The sequence below is a fragment of the Pelophylax lessonae genome (genome assembly GCF_965119305.1).
Source record: "Pelophylax lessonae genome assembly, chromosome: 2".
Classification (NCBI taxonomy): Eukaryota; Metazoa; Chordata; class Amphibia; order Anura; family Ranidae; genus Pelophylax; species Pelophylax lessonae.
The window spans coordinates 400,892,891-400,915,761 of record NC_138769.1 but is presented as its reverse complement, the minus strand read 5'-3'; the positions used below and the strand labels follow the sequence as shown (position 1 = coordinate 400,915,761).

The following is a 22,871-nucleotide window of genomic DNA, read 5'->3' as shown; positions in this document are numbered from 1 at the left end:
AGCAGCACTAAGAAGTAACAATTGATAAGAAAAAATAAATACATTTAAAAATATTTTCTAAAAGCAAAAAAATAGCAGTTGCTTATGATACAAGGCAGTTTTGCAAACATTGTTAGACAGTTATAGTTTGCATTAACTTTACCTTTTATAGCTAAAATGTATAACTGTGTAAATACCCCATATTTGTGTGCCTGCAAATAATCTTTGTACGCTAACTCAAAATGCAACTATCAATTGCATAGAAATACATTGATTAAAAATAGAAGGAAAAAATCTCACAAATGTATACACGTTTTTTCCCTCAAAAACCTGAGGATTTCGGCTTATGATCAGTCACTTTTCTAAAACAATTTGCCTGGCATTAGCATTGAGTACATAGCTTAGTTTCATTGTTTCCAGGATCCTTTTGTACTGGCCATCTGCTAATTTGGAGTACTGACGCACCCTGCCAGATCCACTGGACCCATGACAAACTTTGACATCAAAATTCAAGACAGGCATCATGTGTTAAAACCTGTGCATCTATCAGTACAGCAGATCTTTAAAAGCCAAGTTCACCTTTAAAAAACAAATGCATATAAATATCGCTGGCACAGTCTTCCACTATATGGGCTGTCCGTTTCAGAGCTGCAGGAAGACTGAATGGTCTATGAGCGTACTCACCAGCGCCCTCACAGTCCACTAAAACTTCAAGGCCACCTGCCAGCATGGCTGTGCTGTCACAAGGGTGGTACGGGGGGTGCTGCATCGTAACATGTTACAGGTTTCACCCTAAATATGGGTGTAACATAAGTTACTAAAGGTAAACTTGGCCTTTAACACACATTAATATTTAAATAAATGTGTGAATACCATTTTTAAATATCTAAAAGACAATATGAATAAATGCTCAGGCACCCGCTGTTGCCCTTCGGTGAAATGTGCATAAAAATTGCAGCACATCGCATAATCAAGCAATCTGTTGTTCTAGAGTTAGGACTAAGGGCTAAGTTCACCTTCTTCGGCTAAATTTCATTTTTCACAATAAAAGAAAGCCTTTTCTCATGTATTTTTCATCCCAATTCAGAAAGGTGAACTTCGATTTTAAAACTAAAAAACACTACCTGGATTTCATTGTCAGACACACTCCTCTGATGGGCCTCCACACAACAAATGCTGGTGTGGGACAAATTCATGTACCTGTTGGAATCTAGACCACAAATTAGCCACATGGAGGCCAGCGTACACAACACCGATCAGGCATACTGTCCTCAGTAACACCCAAATCCCTGCTCAACTACTGTGCTGGCCACACAGACAGGAGATGGTCAAGGGTTTTTTTTAAGGGGTGGGTAGAGCTTGATGGGAAACAGACAGGTTCCTCCACAAGGTCTACCTTGTTAGTAATTTGTGGCTATAAATGTTGCTCACTGCCATCTGCTGTTAATGGCACCGAAAGTGGACTTGATGTGGAAATCGTCTGTTCGCCATCAGGCTCTGCTCACTTAACAGGTACAGCAGCTGTGGAGTAGAGTTGTTAGGTGGGCGGAACCTGATAACTGAGTATAGCTCCCCAACAAGTCAGCCACCAATGTTATTGGGGGCATACAGTAGTGGGCTATTCTATAGCTGCTATTCAGCCGAACAGCTACGGAATCTGCCTACTGTTGTCCACTGCCAATCACAAGGAGAAAGACCCAATGAGGAAATAGTCTCTAAACATCCCCATCGAGCTCTGCCCACTGTCAGTGTTCGGTCCTCGTTATTGGTTGCTAGGAAGCTGGGTGCCTGCAATCTAACTTTGGTATTGTGTTTGAATTTACTTAATTGGTTGCCAAACACATAACCGATGCAAACTTTAAGTCTATAATTTCCAGGCTCATTATCTACAAGCCGGCAGTAATTCTATTTGAATTTGTCACAATCAAATCAACACACTGTAAAAATGATACAAATAAGAACTATCTGAAAATGATGCAAATGTCGAAACTGTTACTGAAACTGCTACAAGGCTTTCATAAATTGCAGGAATTTTTAAAGAGACCATAAACACCATGAGCATCATTAAATGCTTTACTGAATTCTCCTAGTAACTTTTTAAATTTAGTAACAAATAGTAGAAAACCATAGGTTACAACTCTAATATTAGCTACAGCTTCAATAATTAAAATAAATTTCACTTTTCCTGCACCCCGTCGTAATCTTATATAGCTGTTTAGTTGAAGCTCAAATTTCAGTTCCAGCTAAGCAAAAAATGTTTGGGCTGGGTTTTTAACCACAATTTCAGTAGAATTGGCTCACTGCTATTCTAAATTTTTTTTGAATTATTAGCCCAACACATTGAAAATGGCATCCCCAGCAAGTCCTCAAGTTGACTGCACTAAGACAAAACATGCTGCATGAGTTTTTTTAAGGATCATGTAAATATAGTGAAGGATGTCCTAACTGCTTAACATTTACAATGCACTGGTGTAGCTCTATTGCAATATATACAGAAAAAAGAAAAAATACTTTCAGTGCATAAAGCTTTACAATAAGGAATTGTTTTTGTCCTTTCAATAAAACTGGTATTTCACTTTAATGTTCTCAAATTTGCCCAAGTCATTCAGGAGAAACTTTGAGAAATATGTCGAATAATACTATATTAACCACTTTAAAAAGGACCGGAAAATTTTCCAGCTTAATGACCAGGCCCTATTTTGCGATTCAGCACTGCGTTACTTTAATGGACACTTGCATGGTCATCCAATGCTGTACCAAAATAAAATTGAAGTCCTTTTTTCCCCACAAATAGAGCTTTCTTTTGGTGGTATTTCATCACCTGTGCAATTTTTATTTTTTGCGCTATACACAAAAAAAAAAAAAAAAGGGCAACAATTTTGAAAAAAAAAATATTTTTCACATTCTGCTATACATCATTCCAAAAAAAAAAAAAAAAAAATAATTAAAAATCAAAATTTAACATTTTAGGCCAATTCGTTTTCTGCTACATATTGTTGGTAAAAGAAAAATAATAAGCCTATTTTGATTGGTTTGCGCAAAAGTTATTGCGTCTACCATCTACGGGAAAGATTTAGGTCATTTTTATTTATTTATTTTTTTTTTTTACTTGTAATGGCGGCAATCTGCAATTTTTTTTGCGGGACTACGACATTGCGGCGGACAGATCGGACCCCTGACATGTTTGACACTTTTGGGGGTACCAGTGACATTACTACAGTAATCAGTGCTAAAAATATGCACTGTTACTGTAATAATGACACTGACAGGGAAGGTGTTAACCGTATAGGTGATCAAGGGGTTAAATGTGACCCTAGGGGAATGATTCTAACTTTGGGGGAGTTGGGCTTGTGAGATGACCATAGAGACATGCGATCCTATATAGCAGGATCACAGTCTCTGATCATCTCAAGGAGAAGGACGGACAGCTGTGTTTACATCAGCCATCCATCCTTCTGTCAGCGGGGGGAGATCGCGGGGGCAGGAGCAAGGGCATCCGCGCGCTCGCCCCCTAGCCTCCTGAGAGCGAGCGACATAGAGCTACATAGTTTCGCCCAGTAGCGGCTGCCTCCCGGAGCGAATCCGCGGCGGGCGGTCGTCAAGTGGTTATTCAGTGATACTTTCATGGGACAGACGCTGACTCTACTTCATCAGTAGTCATGAAGGTATATAGATTTAAAATAATAAATCCTTCTACTGCAGACGTGTTGGTTGCTTTTGAGAAGAAATAAATCAACCTGCATATACAGGTACAAGACAATGGAAAACCATAGAGATATTCACTTGTGAAGCCTGTTAGTTAGGTTTCTTGATCACTGGCAAATAAAGACCCTGGGAAAATATACATATACTAGGCTTTGAATAAGATGCTTCACAAACAAATTTTACCAAAGACAAATATAACAATTGTGAAATAAGTACAATTAAAGAGTGAATAACATGCAAAAACAATTATATGCATTTTGTCCTTGCTAGGATGCAAATCAGGGCTCTTTTACTTTAACGTAAATGTGCACATGCTCAGTGGGACTGTAGGTCTCTCTCGTAAAATACTAAAAAGTCCATCAAAAAAAAAAAAGAAAAAAAGAAGTTTAGCTGGGGAAATCAGTCATTACTCTCTGCCTACTGACCAGGGAAGTCCACGACCCAGCAGTGATGCACTGCTGTACCCCTTCAATCCAACCCCACAGTCCTAGCTGCATTTTGTGCACACCAAAGGAAGCTGCCACTTGGACACCAAGGAGGAAAGAAATTTTAATTTGCAGTGAGAAATTTGATCGAATTTTGATTTAGTTTTAGTCATAGTCTTGGACTAAAACGCCATTTTAGTTTAAGTCCCAATTTAGTCATTGTATTTTAATTGACTAAAAACTCCAATACATTTTAGTCGAATAAAAGATTTTTAATCAACTGAAATCTAATATGTTCAGTTAAATTGTAATGCATTATTTAGGCATTTCTATTGAATTTCTAAACTCATACTCCTGGAGCAAAAAACAAAAACAAAAAAAAAAAAAAAGGTTATTTATGGTATTAAGATTTAAACAAACTCACAGATACACATCTAGCCACTCAGGATGGCCTGAGGAGGCCTGTTATTCTGCCCAGTGCTCTGGACGGTGGTCTGAGGAGGCCTGTAATGCTGCCGTGTGTGCTGCATGGTGGCCTCAGGTCTGAGGGAGGGCCTGTAATGCACAGTACGCTGGATACTGCCATGCCGGTGGTCACTGGTCAGAGGAGACCTGTAATGCTGCACAGTCCTGGATGGTGGTCTGAGGGATGGCCTGTAATGTATAGTGCCCTGGATGCCACTGTCAGTGGTCAGAGGAGACCTGTAATAATGCACACACTGTGCTCGGGACGGACAGTGGTCTGGGGAGAGCCTTAGGCCTGCTGTAATTGTAATGTACACTAGTACTAAGCACTTACAGTCTGCTCTCTGTTCTGGACATGGGCGCTCATCTCGTGCGTTGGGACTCGGGAGTGGGACAATCTTGTCGGGACTCGGGAGGCCTGCCTGTAATGCATAGTGCTGCTCTGGTCTCTGGCAGTCGTCATGGACAGTGCACACAGTCACCTCAACTCGCTTGCTTGCTGGGAGCAGAAGCAGGCAGATCTCCATGAAAACCAGAAGTTAGTTCACAATTTAGTCTCTTTTTAGTTCGTTAACGAAAACGGATTTGATTTTCGTCATAGTTTTTGTCAGTGGATGAAAATGAGCTGTACTATTCGTTTTGTCTTCGTCACTGTAAAAATGCCGCTGACGAAAACTTTGATGAAAACGTTTTAGTTGACAAAATTAACACTGGTAATTTGGACATGATTTTACCCTTGTTATGGCATCTGACACCTAACTGGCCAGCCACCACATTTATATGCCTTCAATTCTGAATGTCTGGATAATTGAAAGATACAACTTTTGATTCGTTTGTGTCATTTGGGTTATCACAAGTCTGCAGATAATAGCAAATGGGTACCGATCATATAATTTTCTCGCTCTTAAGAGTCTTTTACTTCACATATATGTTGCAAAATATTTGTTAGATTTTTGATTGATTTTGAAACTGCCTTTTAAAATTTTAAATAAATAGGACTGAACACCAAAGTAAGTACAGAAAGCTATTACAAGGTTTGTATATGGTTTACATTACTTAAATCTGTCATATTTAAACCTTTCCTGCGTTCCTCAAAGTGTTGTAACACAGCACTGTGAAATATATACGTGTCTGAATACAGGAAGAGGAGATCTTTTAGGTATTGTGTAGATTTAACAAACCACAATCATTATGACACACTGTCTTTATAAGAAATAAAAAATAAGCTATGTGAAATTCAAATTAAGCTGTCATGGCAAAAGTAAATATCTTGCAAACAGTTACATAGTTAGTCCGGTTGGAAAAAAGTCCATCTAGTTCAACCAATAGAAAAAAAAAAACATATACAATCCTATACCCACAGTTGAACCAGAGGAAGGTGAAAAACCCCAGCAAAGCTCGGATATTGCCTGGATCAACGTTACCTATAAAATGTTAGTATCAAGTTATATTACGTACAATTAGGAAAGCCTTTCAGGTTTGTTTGTTTTTTAACCACTTAAGCCCCGGAAGATTTTACCCCCTTCCTGACCAGGGCCTATTTTGCGATTCTGCATTGCATGACTTTAACGGACAATTGCGCGGTCGTGCGACGCTGTACCTAAACGAATTTGGCGTCCTTTTTTTTTCCCACAAACAGAGCTTTCTTTTGGTGGTATTTGATCACCGTTGCGATTTTTTGATCATGTGCTATAAACAAAAAAAAGAGCGTCAATTTTACAAAAATAACATTTTTCACATTTTTTATATGAAATTCCCAAAACAAAAAATGTAAAAAACAAAATTTAACATTTTAGGCCAATTTTTTTTTACCATATGTTTGGTAAAAAAAAAAAAAAATATTTTGATTGGTTTGCGCAAAAGTTATTGTGTTTACTAACAAAAAGGGAAAAACATAGTAGAACCGTTTGATCACCATTCTTACACAGGGGAGACTGACAGGCGGCTTTGTTTACACTAGCCGCCTGCCTTTCTCCCGCTGTCACGGACGATCACGAGTGCCCGGCAGACATCGGGTCCACCGGGCACACACGCAGGGGGGGGGGTTGGTCTGGGACATCCGGTGGCGTGCGCTCGCTCCCAAAACCCTTACAGGCTAGCGACGTAGCCCTACGTCGCTTTGCCTGTGAGGGGCTGACTGCCGACGTAAATAGACGTGCGGCAGTCGGCAAGTGGTTAAAGCAGTCTAGGAGGATGGCCAGAATCACCTCTGGAAGGAATCTATTCCATGTTTTCACAGCTCTTACTGTGAAAAAACCTTTCCGTATTTGGAGATAAAATCTTTTCCTTTATACGTAAAGAGTGACGCCTTGCCCTCTGATGACCTTAACCACTTAAGGACCAGGCCTATTTCTGACACTTGTTGTTTACAAGTTAATATCTGTATTTTTTGCTAGAAAATTACTTTGAACACCCAAAACATTATATTTTTGTTTTTAGCAGAAAATTAGAGAATAAAATGGAGATTGTTGCAACACTGTCACACCGTATTTATGTAGCGGTCTTACAAATGCAATTTTGTGGGGAAAAATAAGAAAACCGTAAAGTTAGCCCAGTTTTTTTCTATAATGTGAAAGATAATGTTACGCCGAGTAAATCGATTCCCAATATGTCAAGCCTCAAAATTGCACATGCTCGTGGAATGGCGACAAACATTGCTACTTAAAAATCTCCAAAGGTGACGCTTTAAAAATTTCTACAGGTTACCAGTTTAAAGATACAGAGGAGAGAGGTCTAGAATTATTGCTCTCAATCACGATCACGGCGATATCTCACAGGTGTGGTTTGAACACCATTTATAAATGTAGGCGGGACTTGTGTATGCATTCGCTTCTGCATGTGCACTCGGAGGGACGGGGCGCTTTAAATTTTTTTTTCTCATTTCTTTTATCTTTTTTTTTTTACACTGTCCCTTTAAAAGAAAAAAAAAAAAAAAAAAAGGTTTTTGATCACTTTTATTCCTATTACAAGGAATGTAAACATCCCTTGTAATAGGAAAAAAGCATAAGATCTGGGGTCAAAAAGACCTCAGATCGCACAACTACACTAAAGCAAAAAAAAAAAAAGTAATTTAACATGAAAAAAAATGGGCACTTTAAGGCTGTTGGGAGGGAACGACATGACATTGCTCCGGTCCTCCAAGGCCATAGAGTCGAGTGGGGGCCGGCTTGCCCTCACTCGACTTCCAGCCTAGGACAGGATAGTTTTCCCTGCTACCGATGGCTCCCAGAAAGCGGGGAAAACAACCGGGAAGCTGCAGAAGGGGGGCCCCTCTCCCGCCACCCATAAAAGTGATCCTGCAGCGAATCCACCACTGGGGCCACTTTTATGTGAAAGAGGACTACCTGCCCAGTAAAAAAATGCCATTTGCTGCCATAACCCCAGTATTTAACATCAAAGTAGCAACGTTTCGGAAGTGGTTAAAATGAATAAATCAACACCAAGCTCACTATATGGACCCCTTACGTATTTGTACATGTTGATCTTAATCTCCTCTTCTCAAGAGAGAATTAATTCAGTTCCATCTAATCTTTCCTCATAGCAGAGCTCCTCCATGCCTCTCATAAGTTTGGTTGCCCTTCTCTGCACTTACTCCAGTTCCCCAATATCCTTTTTGAGAACTGGTGCCCAAAATTGAACAGTATATTCTAGGTGAGGTTTTATTCATGATTTGTACAGGGGCAAAACGGTCTCTCTCTCTCTCTGGAGTCCATACCTCTCTTATTATAACCTTAGACCATTCAGAATAAGAATCATTAACCAATAATCTCTGAATTCTAGCCAGTTTTCTGTCCATTTACAAACTGATCTTTCCAAGCCTGTAGACTTTACCTTGCACATTAGCCGTGTGTGGGGAACGGTGTCAAACGATTTTGCAAAATCCACAGCCACCCCTCTGTCCAAGGTTTTACTTACCTTCTCATAAAAAGAAATCCGGTTTGACAACTTCTGTCTTTTATGAATCCATTCTGTCGTGTAAAATTTTTTTTTTCAGCAAGAACTCAACAATGTGGTCTTTTATTAAACTCTCCAGTATCTTTCCAACTATAAAACGGTAAGAAGGTCTATAGTTAGTTACTTGGTAAAGGCTTTGATCCTTTTTATATATTGGGCACCACATTGGCCTTATGCCAATCCGGTGGTACTAATCTAGTCATTAATTTAACGAGTCCCTAAAAATTAGAAGCAATGGCTTTCAAATGACCAAGCTAAACAGTGACCTATTGTAGATTGGTAGCACCTGGATTCCTGGAGCAAGGCAAGTATTGCACCCCCTAACCTGTGGGCCATTGGGTTAGCACACCCGGAGTCCCTTTACTAGAATATTTGATTTATTGACAGAGTATAAATACGCACACACAGTTAGGCCCCTTTCACACAGGCCGTCTGATCGGACCCTCCATTCTATTCTATGTCAAATCAAATGTCAATGGACTTGTGTCAATTTACACCCGCCTACCTCCAATCAATACAAAACAAAAAAAGGGAAGAGGGATCAGTTACCCTTCACCTGGCCTGATCAGATTGGAGGGGAATCAGGTGGACTACCGGGCTGTGTCCACTTTGCATAAGCGGAGCAGAAATGGACCAGTCATATGGCAGCCCCCCCCAGCTGAGCAGGGCTCCAACCAGCTCAGCAGGGGATCAGTAGACAGATCCTCTGCTGAGCGAAACCAGATCTGGCCTGTGTAAAATGGGCCTAAGAAAACTGGTTTTGTCTTACCGTAAAATCCTTTTCTCTGAAGTTCCTTGACAGACGCAGCTCCATACAATTCTTGACAATCGGGACGTCCCAAAGCAGTATTTGCATGAGGGGTGGGAAAACAACGTAGAAAAAGAACGTAATTCCCAACAAGGTTAAAACTTTAGCCAGCCAGAGAATATAGAGCTCAACCAGGAACAGGAGCTCATCTGGACAAACACCCTCAAAAAGACTAGTCTCTTTCAAAAAAGTAGCCTGCAAAAACTTGCGGCCAAAAGAAGTATCCGAGGATGCCATCCCATCTACTTTATAAAATTTTGTGAACGTGTGCACAGACAACCAAGCTGCCACCTTGAAAACTGGTATCATTAACGCCTGATGGCGTAAAGCCCAAGAAGCACTCAGCGCCCTAGTAGAATGCACCTTCACAGGGATAGGTGGAACCTGACCTTTTAGTGAATAAACCTGAACCACCGTCTGCCCAATCCACCTAGAAATGGTTGCAGCAGACGCAGCCAATTCCTTTCTAGGTCCTTCCGTTAGGACAAAAGAGAATCTGATTTCCTGAAAGATTCAGTAGCCGCCAGGTAGACTCCAATTGCCCAAACCACATCCAAAGAATGCAAATCAATTTCCCTAGGATGCTTGGGCTTAGGACATAAAGAAGGCAGCACAATGTCTTCATTTATATGGAAATCCGAAACCGCCTTCAGAAGAAACGACTGACTAGGTCAAAGTACCACCATCTCTGTGGACCACCAAATAAGACGAACGGCAGGAAAGTGCCACCAACTCTGATACTCTGCGAGCAGAAGTAATGGCTACAAAAAAGGCAACCTTCTGAGACAAGGTGAGCAAATGAATCACCATAATGTTCTCAAAAGGAGGTTTTTGAAGAACAGACATTACCAAATTCAGATCCCACGGAGGTAACGGGGATCGCCTCAGAGGGGCCACATGACAGACCCCTTGGATAAAAGTGCGAAACAAGGCATGCGAGGCTAAAGGACGTTGAAAAAACACACAGTCAAGGCCGACACTTGGCCTTGACTAGTAGCCAAGGCCAACTTCAGTTCAACACCTCTTTGAAGGAAAGCAAAGATCATAGCAACCGAAAAAAGGAGAGGATGCACCTTCATGGATTCACACCATGAAATGTACGATTTATACATAGGATGATAGATCTTCCTGGAAGTAGAATTCCTGACCATCAACAGTGTAGGAGTCACTGAATCAGAAAGAGCCCTATCCAACACCCAGCTTTCAACAGCCACGCTTTTAAAGCCACCGACTGTAAAGCAGGATGGAAGATCGGCCCTTGAGACAGCAGATCTTCCCTGAGAGGAAGTCTCCAAGGAGCATCGGTGACCAATCTTACCAGATCTGCGTTCCAGTGAGAGGCCAGTCTGAAGCCACCAGAATGACTTATCTGCTCTATTCTGCGCAGAAGTCTCGGCAGGAGTTTCAGAGGTGGAAACGCATAGATTAGCCGATAACGACCCCAAGGAGCCACCAGTATATCTACAGCGTCGGCTAGAGGATCCGGTGACCTAGCTACAAAACTTTGAACCTTCTTGTTGAGCCGAGAGGCCAACAGGCCGACATCGGATGTCCCCCACTGAGCACACAGGAGATGAAACACCTGCGTGTAGAGACCATTCCCCCTAATCCAACACCTGACGGCTCAAGTAGTCCGCCTGCCAGTTTTCCACACCTGATCTGTACCGTGGAAAGAGCCGGAACAAAATCCTCTGCCCGTTTCAAGATCTCGGCCACCTCCCGGGCCACTAGGACACTCTTGGTGCGCACCTGATGAGTGATGTAAGCCATGGCCGTGGCACTGTCCGATTGAACCCAGACTGGATCAGTGACCAAGGCAAAGCTTTATTGCCCTGAGTTCCAGAACATTGATCAGTAGTCTGGACTCTTCCACTGTCCAAGAACCCTGGGCACACAGCTTACACAGCACTCCTCCCCAGCCGGACAGGCTGGTGTCTGTGGTGACCACGGTCCAATACAATGGAAGGAAAGACTTGCCCTGGCGCAATGCCAACGAGCAAAGCCACCATAGAAGAAGAGCAGTCTGTGTTCGGACTCAACCGAATCATAGAATCCAATGACTGATCTTTTTTCCATTTGTCCAGAATTTCCCTCTAATGACCTGGTGTGGAACTGAGCAAATGGGACCACATCGAAGGTCGACACCATCAGGCCTAGGAATCTCATGCAAGTCCGCAGAGAGGACAGATTGCTGGACAACGAATGAATCGCCCCCTGCAACTTCTGCAGCTTGTCCAGGGGGAAGAAAAACCTTTGCCGAAGCGGAATCCAGAGTCAGACCCGTGTAGGCCAGTCTTGAGGAGGTTACCAGGGCTGATTTTGCAAAATTGATGGTCCAGCCGAACTGTTGCAGAGTCCTTACAGCGATTACCAAATCCCCCAACAGAGCTGAATGAGAATTTGCTCTTAACAGGAGATCGTCCAGGTACCTCTGGCGTAGAAGTGCCAATATCGTAGCCAACACTTTTGTGAAGACCCTGGGAGCAGAGGCGAGACCAAAGGGTAAATTCAAAGTGCTCCTCTCCCACAGCGAAGTGAGAAAAACGCTGGTGTCCAGTGTAGATAGGGATGTGTAGATATGCGTCCTTCATATCGGTAGAGGCCAACAGGACTCCCTGATGTAGGGACGCCACCACCGTGCAAATAGACTTCATTTGAAACTTCTGTACCCGAACAAAGCGGTTCAGAGCTTTGAGATCCAGGATTGGACACACTTTACCACTCTTCCTGGCACAGTGAACAGGTTTGAATAAAACCCCTGAAAACGTTCCCAAGAGGGAACCAGTACAATCACTCCCTGTGACAGATCTTGCACCGCCTCTCGTAGGTCCGTTACTGATCTGGATGGGCCTGTTCTCGGCTTATCCGATTATATCTTCTTGGAACCCCCAGAAGACCTGAATAGCTTAGCTCCTTTCTCCTGCAACCCGGAGGTACGAAAAGGCCATCTATGAGCAGTAAATGAAGGCCTCTGTCTATTACGCGGTGCCTTGCCCTTGGTGGATTGGGGAAGAAGAGTACTCTTCCTACCCGTAAGGCCTTTGATCAACTCATCCAGGGAGGAGCCAAACAACCTGTCCCCCATAAAGGGAAGGTCAGAAAGCCTTTTTGGAAGACTGGTCCGCAGACCAGCATTTTAGCCACACCATGCGTCTAATAGCAACCCCCACCGCAGAGACTCTGGCTACCAGAGGAGCCGCATCCAGTGACGCATCACATAGATACAGAAGGGCTTGGACCCTTTAGCTCTGAGGCCTGATGAGAGCTGCTCCATTTCCAAGTAGCTTTTCAGCAATTTCGCCCATTCCATTATTGTCTGTGACACCAGAGTGATCACAAAGACTAGTTTCAGTATTGAGCCTGCTATCACATACAAATGGCGGGACAGAGACTCAATCCGTATATCAACGGGCTCTGTAAATACCAGGAACTCCACCACCGGAGCCACAGTAGACTGGTTTAGTCTGAAAACCAGATGATCCACACACAATCTATTCTCTATCTCTATCTATATCCAGCGACCCTTGTTGCAATCGCAGCTTGTAGGTATTTTAGCCTATGGAAGCACTCAAACCAAAGGGTCATATAATACGCAAGTTTTTTTTTTAAACTTTATAGGTCTATTTAATGTAGGTGAATATATTTTTATAGCACAAAACTTTAATGTAAATTATTATATATTGCAGAAGTGGCAGAAAAATTCCTGAAGAAGAATCGGTTACATATTTTATAACACGTTGGATATTTCCCTTTCTGTGGTAACATCTATGCTGTTACCCTATATGGATCAATACAGCAGCCAATTGGAGAATGCCCCTTTGTAACTGACCTTGTACAGTATACAAAAAAAAATTTTCTGTATTATTTTGCTTCCTATGTCTACAAACCGCATGCTTCTTTATCCAAATGGTCTTCGTTTTTAACAAAAATGCTTTGAATAAAATACCCGTTTTTATATAAATTTAACTGGATTGCCTCCAAAATCCCACATAATGAGGTTTAAAATATTCCTGAAGAAATATGTGCCTTGCCCCATGACCTCTTTAAAATTTGAAAACTAGATGACTGTTGACTTGAGATATAATCCTATGAGTGAACCTAAAATTATAGCTGCAAATGTCCTTTAGGTGCACAAGTCGAAACATTCTTACCCAGAACCTGAGATTACTTCACGTATCTGATTAATGGTAAGAAAAGCAGCTGTTTCAGTTTCAGCTCCTTCATTCACCTCCCTGTCCTCTACCATCTAATTCTACAATACAGAGCAGCGGAGTAGGATTAGGTCATCCCTGGGCTCCTATAGCTCCCAGGGTTAGGTTTTACATCTTTGCAGTGTATCATCTTTCCAAGTGGCTCAGAGTGCTGGCCCACCCTCTTCCAGACTGATATCTGGAGTACTAGAGAAAAACATTTTAGGAACCTAATACCAATTACCAAGTAGAACTAAACAAGATCTCTTGGATAGAATCTCTTGGATAAAGTACAATGAGGGTTCTAATCTCATCTGTGTCCCATTGGAAATTTTTTTTCTTAATTTCCTGTACCACAGTCAAAGCAGGAAATGGGAGGAAATTCCTTCAAATTGAAGTAATCCTTGATTGTCACCAGAACTGGTGTCCCCATTGAAAGATGTCCCCTCCGTTCCTGTTCTGGTTACCACCCAAAACTTAGTAATTTCATTTAATTACTTGAAAATGGTAAACAGGACAAATAGTGGGAATCTCACCAATAGGGGTACAGATGTCAGTAAAAGTCTGACAGGGGTTCTAATCCCCTTCTACTCTAATAAAAAAAAAAAAAAAAAAAAACACTTTTGCCCTCAGTTTTAATGATTTTTTAAAATGTCAAATAAGGCAAATGAAAATACAAGAGCTGCTGCTCCTTGCCCCCTCCTGGAATGTGCCAGTTGCATGGCTATGTCTGATTTCAATACATAATCCACATACCCAGGCAACTAGCACTTGTTGGCAGCCTTCATATTTCTATAAAGGTACATTTTTTTTATCTGCTTGAGGTTGAAATGGGTAACACTACCCAAAATATTGTTTTCTAACTGCACGCAATTCGACTGCAGTGAAGAGTTTGTTCCATTCTCTGAAATATGCCTAGAAACTATTAGAGAACACGGTTTGTACCCAGGTGAAGAAAGTCCATTAAAATACTAACTTCATTTAGAACAGTCACCTGCACACTTAAAGCATTAAACAGTATTTATCTTTGTTGTTCTTTTGGCAAGCAGCTCTTCTCCACCTACTGCTAAATGAGCTTCTCAGGCCATTAAATCAATGTCTAGGTGAAAATAAAGTTAGACAGTGTCAGACAGCCTCACAAATAATGATGCATTTTGTAGCAGATGTCAGATACACTGCAGCCCATACCGTGCTGAGGAAATTGGCCTCCTTATGTTCATATTATCTCATAATAAGCCATGCACCTGCTCAAGCAATTGACCACTTCTTCACTTTCTGCTCATTTAGATAATGGTAAGAGCAATGAAAATAAAGTAGATAAACTTTAATTATCACGATAATTTGGCTTTACTTAAGAAAAAGTTTAAAGCCTCACATTAGACTGACAGCTGGGATAAACTGCAACTCTAAAATATACCCAAAGTTTGAAGTGAAACAATGACAGATGTACATTATATAGAAATGAAGTCGACTGCTGCTATTTTGTCCAATCTAAAAGTAGTATTTTTGAAGGAAAAATAAAAATAACTTTAATTGGGGGGGAAAAAAGTGACTAGTCAAAAGCTGCCAGAACACATTCTTCTAGAGCAGCAGTCTTAAAACTTCTGTAAATTCCTCAGTTAAGTAACACCTCTACAATTAAAGCGGAGTTCCACCCAAAAAAGTGAAAGCCCTGCTTGTCTGCTTCCTCCTCCCCTCTGATGCCACATTTCGCACCTTTTGCGGGGGTGGAAGGATACCGGTCAAAAACAGGTACCCACTTCCACTTCAGGTCACCACTGCGACCTACGTCATTTGGGCTCCTCTTCCTTCTCCCCCCTCCCCACTGTCTTCTGGGAGACACACGGAGGTCTCAGAAAACAATGGGACCATTCAGAATGTGCAGCAGGAAACAGACAAGCTGCAAGGCTTCACTTACTGTTTCACTTAGTAAGGATGCCAGCACCTGCACCCGAAGCTGATGGACAACTCAGCTACGGGTGCCAACATCACGGGCTCCCTGGATAGGCAAGTGTCCTTATATTATAAGTCAACAGCTACAGGATTTGTAGCTGCTGACTTTTTTTTTTTTTAATACAGGTTGGAACTCCACTTTAATTTAATAAAATCACCAGTCACTTGCTTAAGGCTTTGTACACAAAGGGGGTTCAGCTCGGAGCAGTGTGTGCAACAAACTTTTCCAAAGCATTTGTAACGCTTTCAGCAAGCTTCAAACCGCTTTTTGAAGCCCTAAAAAAGCACTGTTTAGGTTTAGGATGAAAACGTTAAAAGCAGATCTTTATTTCCCATAGACATTTAATGTAAAATCCTGGTAATGCACCTGGCGTGCAAAAACTATCCACATGCTGTCAATCCACTGAGGCTGCAGGTAAATGCACTACTTTATCTGTAGATTTTTAGATTGCCTTTAATACTTGAACTCCTTTAACAAAGAAAGCAAGCACATTCTCCAGACTATTTCTTATAAAGCCTAAAAGCAGCAAATTCCCCTTCCAGTGTTTAAATCATTCTTGCAGGTTAGTGTACAGGCAGTTTAAGCAAAGTAGCACCTCTGATGCATTCTCGTGCTTTAATCGAGTTAGGGATTCATTCAAATTACTTAAATGCATTTTTTTTTTTACACTTTTTACCAGCAAAAATAACCAAATATGACTTGGCATCCGGCTCCTGTAATCTCTATCACTAAAGCTGGTCATATGCAGAATTGTATTAAATTCAAGAAAATTCAATTTTGTAATCACAGGGTCAAATTGATGCAGGTTTGTTTTGGAACATAGCAGGGAGCAAATTTAAAGCAGTAGGATGGAAAATGTATCTTGAATGAACAAATTTCTAACAGAGAATGTGGTTTTGGATGAAGAAAGTACATTCATGCCAAAATGGAATTTAAAAAAGGGACATTTTTTTTTTTTTTTTTTAAGTATTTTTGACTGACAATTGTCAAGTCATCAAACGAGAATACTGAGAATTTTAATACGAATATTAATGCGACTGTTTGGAATTTATATTGTATGGCCAGCTTTAGACAAGAGTGGGTGAGGCAGAGCTGGCTCTACTGCAGTCCTTCGTGCTCTCCATTTAACATTTAAATTTTCCAAAAAGGAGGAGTAATACAGTGATCTCAAAAAAATGCTTTTGCTGTTGTCTTGTCAAAGGTAGGGCAGGTGCTACAGCTGGCAATCCATTTTTTGTCACTTTGTAGTTTGTCCTGTCTTCTGTTTTTTTGTTGATTGGTACTTGTGGCACAGGTTAAGCTACTTTGTACTTCTTATCAGGCTTTCATGTGCTTTGTTACTGCTTAAGGCCCCTTTCACCCGAGCGATCCGATCAAATCCGCCTGTCAGTTTTTTAGGCGGATCTGATCGGATCCCCCATGCATCCCTATTTGGCAGCGGATGTCAGTGGAGACATGTCCGCTGACACCCGCTGCCATCCGCATCCGATCCTGTCCGTGAAATCTGGACGGATGGAAACCCTATTTTCCTTCCATCCAGAGGATCGGATCTGATGAGAGCGGACAGGCGTACTTGCTCTCATCCGATTCCCCCATAGAGATGCATGGGGCGCTGACATCTCCCTCTCTCGCACACAGAGCGGAGAGGGAGATGTCACCTTCCTGCTCAGCGGGGATCTGCGTTTACGATCCCCTGCTGAGCAGCACGGATCCGCCTACGGAGGCAGACTGTGTGAAAAGACCCCAAGTCAGTTTTATTACATTCCTTAACACATCCCTTGACCATATTTTTGCCATCAATATAGCTACTTATGCTCGTGTCTATACGGGACTCTGTGTACAGGTGCTACAGTACGCTGCATTACTATACTGCACAAAGGACTGACATTCAGGATCTGGCTGTGCCATTTTGTAGGGGTCTCTAGAAGTAAAACAGTTCTCACGTTTGTTGAAATATGTGGTGCTCAACAATTATCCACCTTCACAGCTGTGTCATTCATTCACAGAGTAGTACTCCATATTTCCATCACATACGTCCCTGGATAAAGTTCTAAAAGTTTTGGGTGCTGATACAAACATGTCTGATGAAGGGGTCCTGCGTGCCTCCGAAAAGTTGCACTACCTATTTTGTGATGTGATCATGCTTCAATAAAATATTAAAAAGCTACTTGATGATCCATGGTGTGCTGCCAAATATCCTCATGGATTCATTCACAGAGATCTGTGAATGAATCAACTGCAAGTCCCAGACAGACTTGTAGTTTGAACACAAATGCTATAATAATTTTTTTTAAATTTAATAGGATAAAGTAGTAGTTTTAGCTGTAGAATGCTTTAGGCAGATGTCAAAGCACAAGATATTTTCTGGATAGCACTCATTATATTCACTGCATTACAAGATCATCTAAAACTAGGTCAAAGCGCATAATACACCAGCTGTTAGTTTACACCTTGATTGGTAATGTAGATAAATTACAGTAGTTTTGTAAGCTACTAAAGACCAGAATTATCAAGTAGAGTGCTATAAAAATGAAAGAAATAGAAAATAGACAAATGCAAATCTTGACATTTTTTGCTCTAAAGTGGGATAGCAATTTTTTTCTTTAACACTGAAAGTATGAGTTAAATAGAACACATGATGTTAAATCTCAAACCAGCAGGATTAGCCACGGAGCTCTGAACATCTGGCCTGTTTTAAGGTCTGTCCATTAATTAGGAATTGCTTTAAAATACAGCTGCAGAACTGAAGTTATATACACAAGACGGGGAGAAAATGAAAACCCTTACTGTCATAAACACTTACATCAGTGTCAAGTAACACCATGTTAATAAAATCCCATATTTTACCTTTTCTGCCAATGCCGTCAAGCTGTCAAGAAACCTTTGCCAAAAATCCTTGAACAGTGGGCGATCAATTTTCTTTAGGCTGTCTTTGGTACTTGCATCCACACTCACATACAGCTGTGTGACTGGCACCAGTGACCTGGCAAAGGATAGCTCACTTTATTAGCTATTCTCATTTTATTACACTTACTTGTCATAACTGATAGACACACTAGTTTATAAACAGATATGCAGATTACAATTTTCAGACATACTTCAAAATGCATATCATGTAAGTTGTTATTTCCACAGACTTTCCAAGTTGTATTTCTAACTTACCTGCTTAAAGAGGATCTTCACTCAGTACAATATTTGTAGCTGCTGACTTTTACAAATTATGGGCAACAGACTGACTCCTTAAGGCTTCACAGCCGGTTGTTCCCTGTGAACTGTCCCACAGTCTCCTAGGACTCACCCCCAAGAGGCTGCGGAGGGGAAGATCACCACAGCAATCCAAAAACGGAAATAAGTCAAAAATCAGGTCATCGTTTTACACAGGGCATGTGTAGCGTATCCAGTCTCTCTGCCCTGCTTCTGAAACCCCCCCTCCCAGAGTGCCAGCTTCTTCTTGGAGTATATTGTATTGCTGGCATTACAATATACACAGAGAAGAAGTCAGAAGCTCTAGCTGTCAAAAAGTCTGAATCAGTGTTTATAAACATTGCTCCAGACCAGGATTAAACACGTATAGAAAGTAAAAATATTATTTCCATCTAGCCTTCTGTTCATTTATCTGCATATGATGATAGTTAAAACAACCTGACAAAAAAAAGTTTTTCTTTTAATAAAAAGTTTTTCTGTTTAACACCTTATTAACCCTTAGTTTACTCTACACTAAATAGTTTGTCTCATCCACTATTATTTTCCTGCTGATTTTTTATTTGTTTCTATTTTATTATCTATTAATATTTACCCTTTTTTTGTTAATATTTACACATTTTACATTTAAAAAGCACAAAAAAAACCTATTTCATTTGTAAATAACTAAAATCATAATTTTAGTGTGATTTTCAACAGGACAAATTACTGAATAAAATTCACACACTTTAGGTACAGTAACACTATTTTTAAAAAACGTAAAAAAAAAAAAAAATAAATGAGTGTGTGTTTGTTTAGTTTTGTTGTCTAAGGTTTGAAAAAATGCATCTTTATCATGAAAAGAAAGCCCCGTTTGTCCTTAATAAAACTATATATGTAGTACCTTCTTCTGTTTAGTAATGACAAATTTATTGCTGAACAATTACGTCTATAGCAAAAATGTAAAAAAAGTGCTCTGGTTCATAGGGGGGGTGAACATTTTTGAGAGAGGAAATGGTTAAAGCAGACTTTGCACTAAAGGTTTACTTTTTAAGCAAGGGACCCTCTAAAATCTAAAAAAATCTGTGTGTTAATCGCCCCCTGCATTCTCCAACTTTAGGACCACCAGCTATGTGCAATGGTAGCTCTCAACCCCAGCAGTTACTGACAACTCTGTTCTCCACTGACTATAGGGAACCAATTAGCATGGTTCCCAATCATGTGACCGCTATGATATATTGATCAAATGCAGGTTGGAGGCTTCACTGAATAGCATGAAAAGAAAAAAAAAAAAAAAAAGTCTTCAGTTGATCACTGCCACTTTCAGGCTGTAGTAGCCATCTGTAGTACCATCACAATTGCTGTAACTAGATACAATATATAAATAATAAAAAAAAAAAAAAAAAATTGGTCTTAGTTCATTCCAGAATATGAAGTAGTGTGTTAAACAGTGTACTTTGTGCTTAAAAATTAGTTAGATATACAAATTGGTAAAGAAAAAATATATATTGTGAAGTTAATTGATGCATGTAGAGACTGCTAAATTTGACATCCTGGCATCGACAATCTTACATAGCGCCTAGGCAAGGGTGACCTCACTATCTTTAAAGCAAGATCCTGGGCAATGCAGGGTAGCCTAAAATCGCATTAGCAGATGCTACTGAACTGTGCTGTAGCATTATTCTACAAGATATGGGGTACTTGGCATTCTTCTGGATCTAGTCAGAAGGATGGTGACAGATGGAGCATACGCTGCTCTAAAATATAGATATATATTTCAGTATTGATGGTGTCTTTATAAATGTGCAAGCTGCCCATTCCATGTGCACTAATGCACCTCCATACCATCAGAAATGCTGGCTTTAAAATGAGGGCCATCTCCTCTTTAGTCAGGAGGATGAGGTGCCCATGGTTGCAAAAAAAAAAAAAAGTCACATTTCGATTCTGCTGAGTACAGAACAGTTTTCCACTTTGCAACAGACCATTTTAATTAAGGTTTGGCTTAGAGAAGACCGCAGCGTTTTTTAGATCTGGCTTCTTTGAATGATGGAGCTTTATCTTGCATTTTTGGATGCCAGTAGGAACTCTGTTCACAGACCGTGATTTTTGGAAGTACTTCTGAGCCCATGTGGTGATGAATCATGCCCGTTTTCAATGCAGTGCTGTCTGAGGGTCTGAAGAGAACGGGCATACAATATTGTGTTTCGCCTTAGACCCTTGAGCAAAGATGTCTCTAGATTTTTAGAATCTTTTGATCCTATGTTCTGCTATTTTACACTGAGGAAAATTCTGAAATGGTTTGACCATTTTTAGACGCAGTCTTTCAAAGACCGGTGAACCCCTGCCCATCTATACTTCTGACACTGACACTAAGATACCCTTTTTATAGCCAATCATGTTAGTGACATGTTGTCAATTAACAAAGAGTTCCAAAATTTTCTTCCAGCTCTTCCTCGTTATTACCACTTTCTCAGTTTTTGTTGCCCTGTCACAACTTTGAGAACGATTGCTGGCATCAATTTCAAAATGACCCTATTTTCCCCAAAATTATACATTTTCTGTTTAAACATTTGATAATTTTTCTATTACAAATAAAATATGGATTTATGAGATTTGCCAATCATAGCATTCTGTTTTATGTAAAGGTTACAACACGTCTGAACTTTTTTGGAATTGAGGTTGTTTGAAGTTTAATTCACACATCTTAGCTAAAATGACGACTCCACTATTTGACAGTGAACTAGAGTGACATTCTGTTTCAGTGTCTGGTAAGCAAGCTGAAAGCTCCAGAAATATTTAAAGTAGAAGTGACCGTAAGTAAAACAAAGTGGTAAAAAAACAATTTTCTTCATTTTGGAAAATATTGACAAAAATTACTACTTCATAGAAATCTGTATGCCACATACTAAATACCTCAAACTGTCTTCGAAAAAGGGGTCTGGTCTGGTCATTAGAGCTTACAATCTAAAATGTTACGAGTTGTTTTTAGTTCACAAGTTCACATCTACCAAGAAACATTATAAGGGGAGATAGTAAAAAGATGTATTTGTGCATAGTTTATACATTTAAAAAAAAAAAAAATTAATGTTTCCAACAGTTTTGTGTGTAAAAAATGTTTAAAGTTATGTCAGTTTTATTAGACAGGAAATGAGGTTAAATCTTCAACAGGGACATTATAAAAAATCTGACAGGCGTTCTGGTCTTCACCAAATCTACCAACAAATTTCTGATTTCTGTCTGTGTTGATGTTCACTTCCTCTCTGGTAAAGTATTGTAAGCAGGGCACGAGTCTCTAATGCAGCCCCATTAGCAAACACTTGGCTGGACATTCATTTTGAAAAGAGCACGAGACAACTTCTGTCAGTTTTTTTTGCCATAAGTGTTCCAGGGGGGGGATTTCCCTTCGCTTTGCACCCCATAGCCAGAACCGGAAGTGAAAGCAAATCTCAATGTGTGTCACCAGAACAAGTGAACCAAATGGAAGATTTCCCTGCTATTACCGTTCTGTCAAAACAAAATGTAGGGTTTTCTTTTACTTTTGATAATGTTATACATCACAAATGAGGGGGGGAATCTACATGGGCACAGACCGCAATAAAAACTGACAAGTGTTCTAATCCATGTTGCCTTATGAGGGGTTTATGTGTAATTCCCATAAGCAACTGTAAATATTAAAAATGTAAATATTAAACTGTAAATATTTTCTTGTCTGGTTTTACTCTTTATACATTGGGTATCGTATAGTCCTGTTTTTTACCCCATATGATCCAACTGTGGATTTCCCATTACCCGTTTGGGATAGATACCCCTTTATGTGTCCTTTTCAGCCTTGTGGAACTTGGCCTATTTGTAAATATTTGTATATATTTTTTTAAACAACAAGGATTAGTTGTCTGAAATGAATTTTTTTTTTAAAGGGTTAATATAGTTATATGTACACATCTATGGGAAAGATTTTCAGGCCTTAGTTTGAGAACGTAATTAATTTACCAGTATCTTTTGAAGTGCAGGAATGTTAGTATGGGCTAAACGTGTGTGTGCGCCACAGGAGATGCTCTGCTAGTTACCAGCTGTAAACCTTTATGTGATAAAGGACAACACCTAAAAAAAGTTCCTTGTCACAGACTATACAGGGCCAAAGTAATTACCTACACCAGGCCTTTTGAACACCCTTTATTAACTAACACTATATCCACTATATCTAAGACACA

General features: G+C 40.3%; 1 protein-coding gene across 1 annotated transcript in view; it reads right to left on the bottom strand.

The window, feature by feature from the left end:
- The window catches only part of LOC309547200 (S-adenosyl-L-methionine-dependent tRNA 4-demethylwyosine synthase TYW1-like), a 287,271-nt gene that overhangs the window by 67,294 nt on the left and 197,106 nt on the right, over window positions 1-22,871 (bottom strand). The window contains exon 13 of the mRNA XM_082246996.1: window positions 18,328-18,463. Coding sequence (XP_082103122.1) covers window positions 18,328-18,463 — 136 coding nt within the window. The remainder of the gene's footprint in view (window positions 1-18,327; window positions 18,464-22,871) is intronic.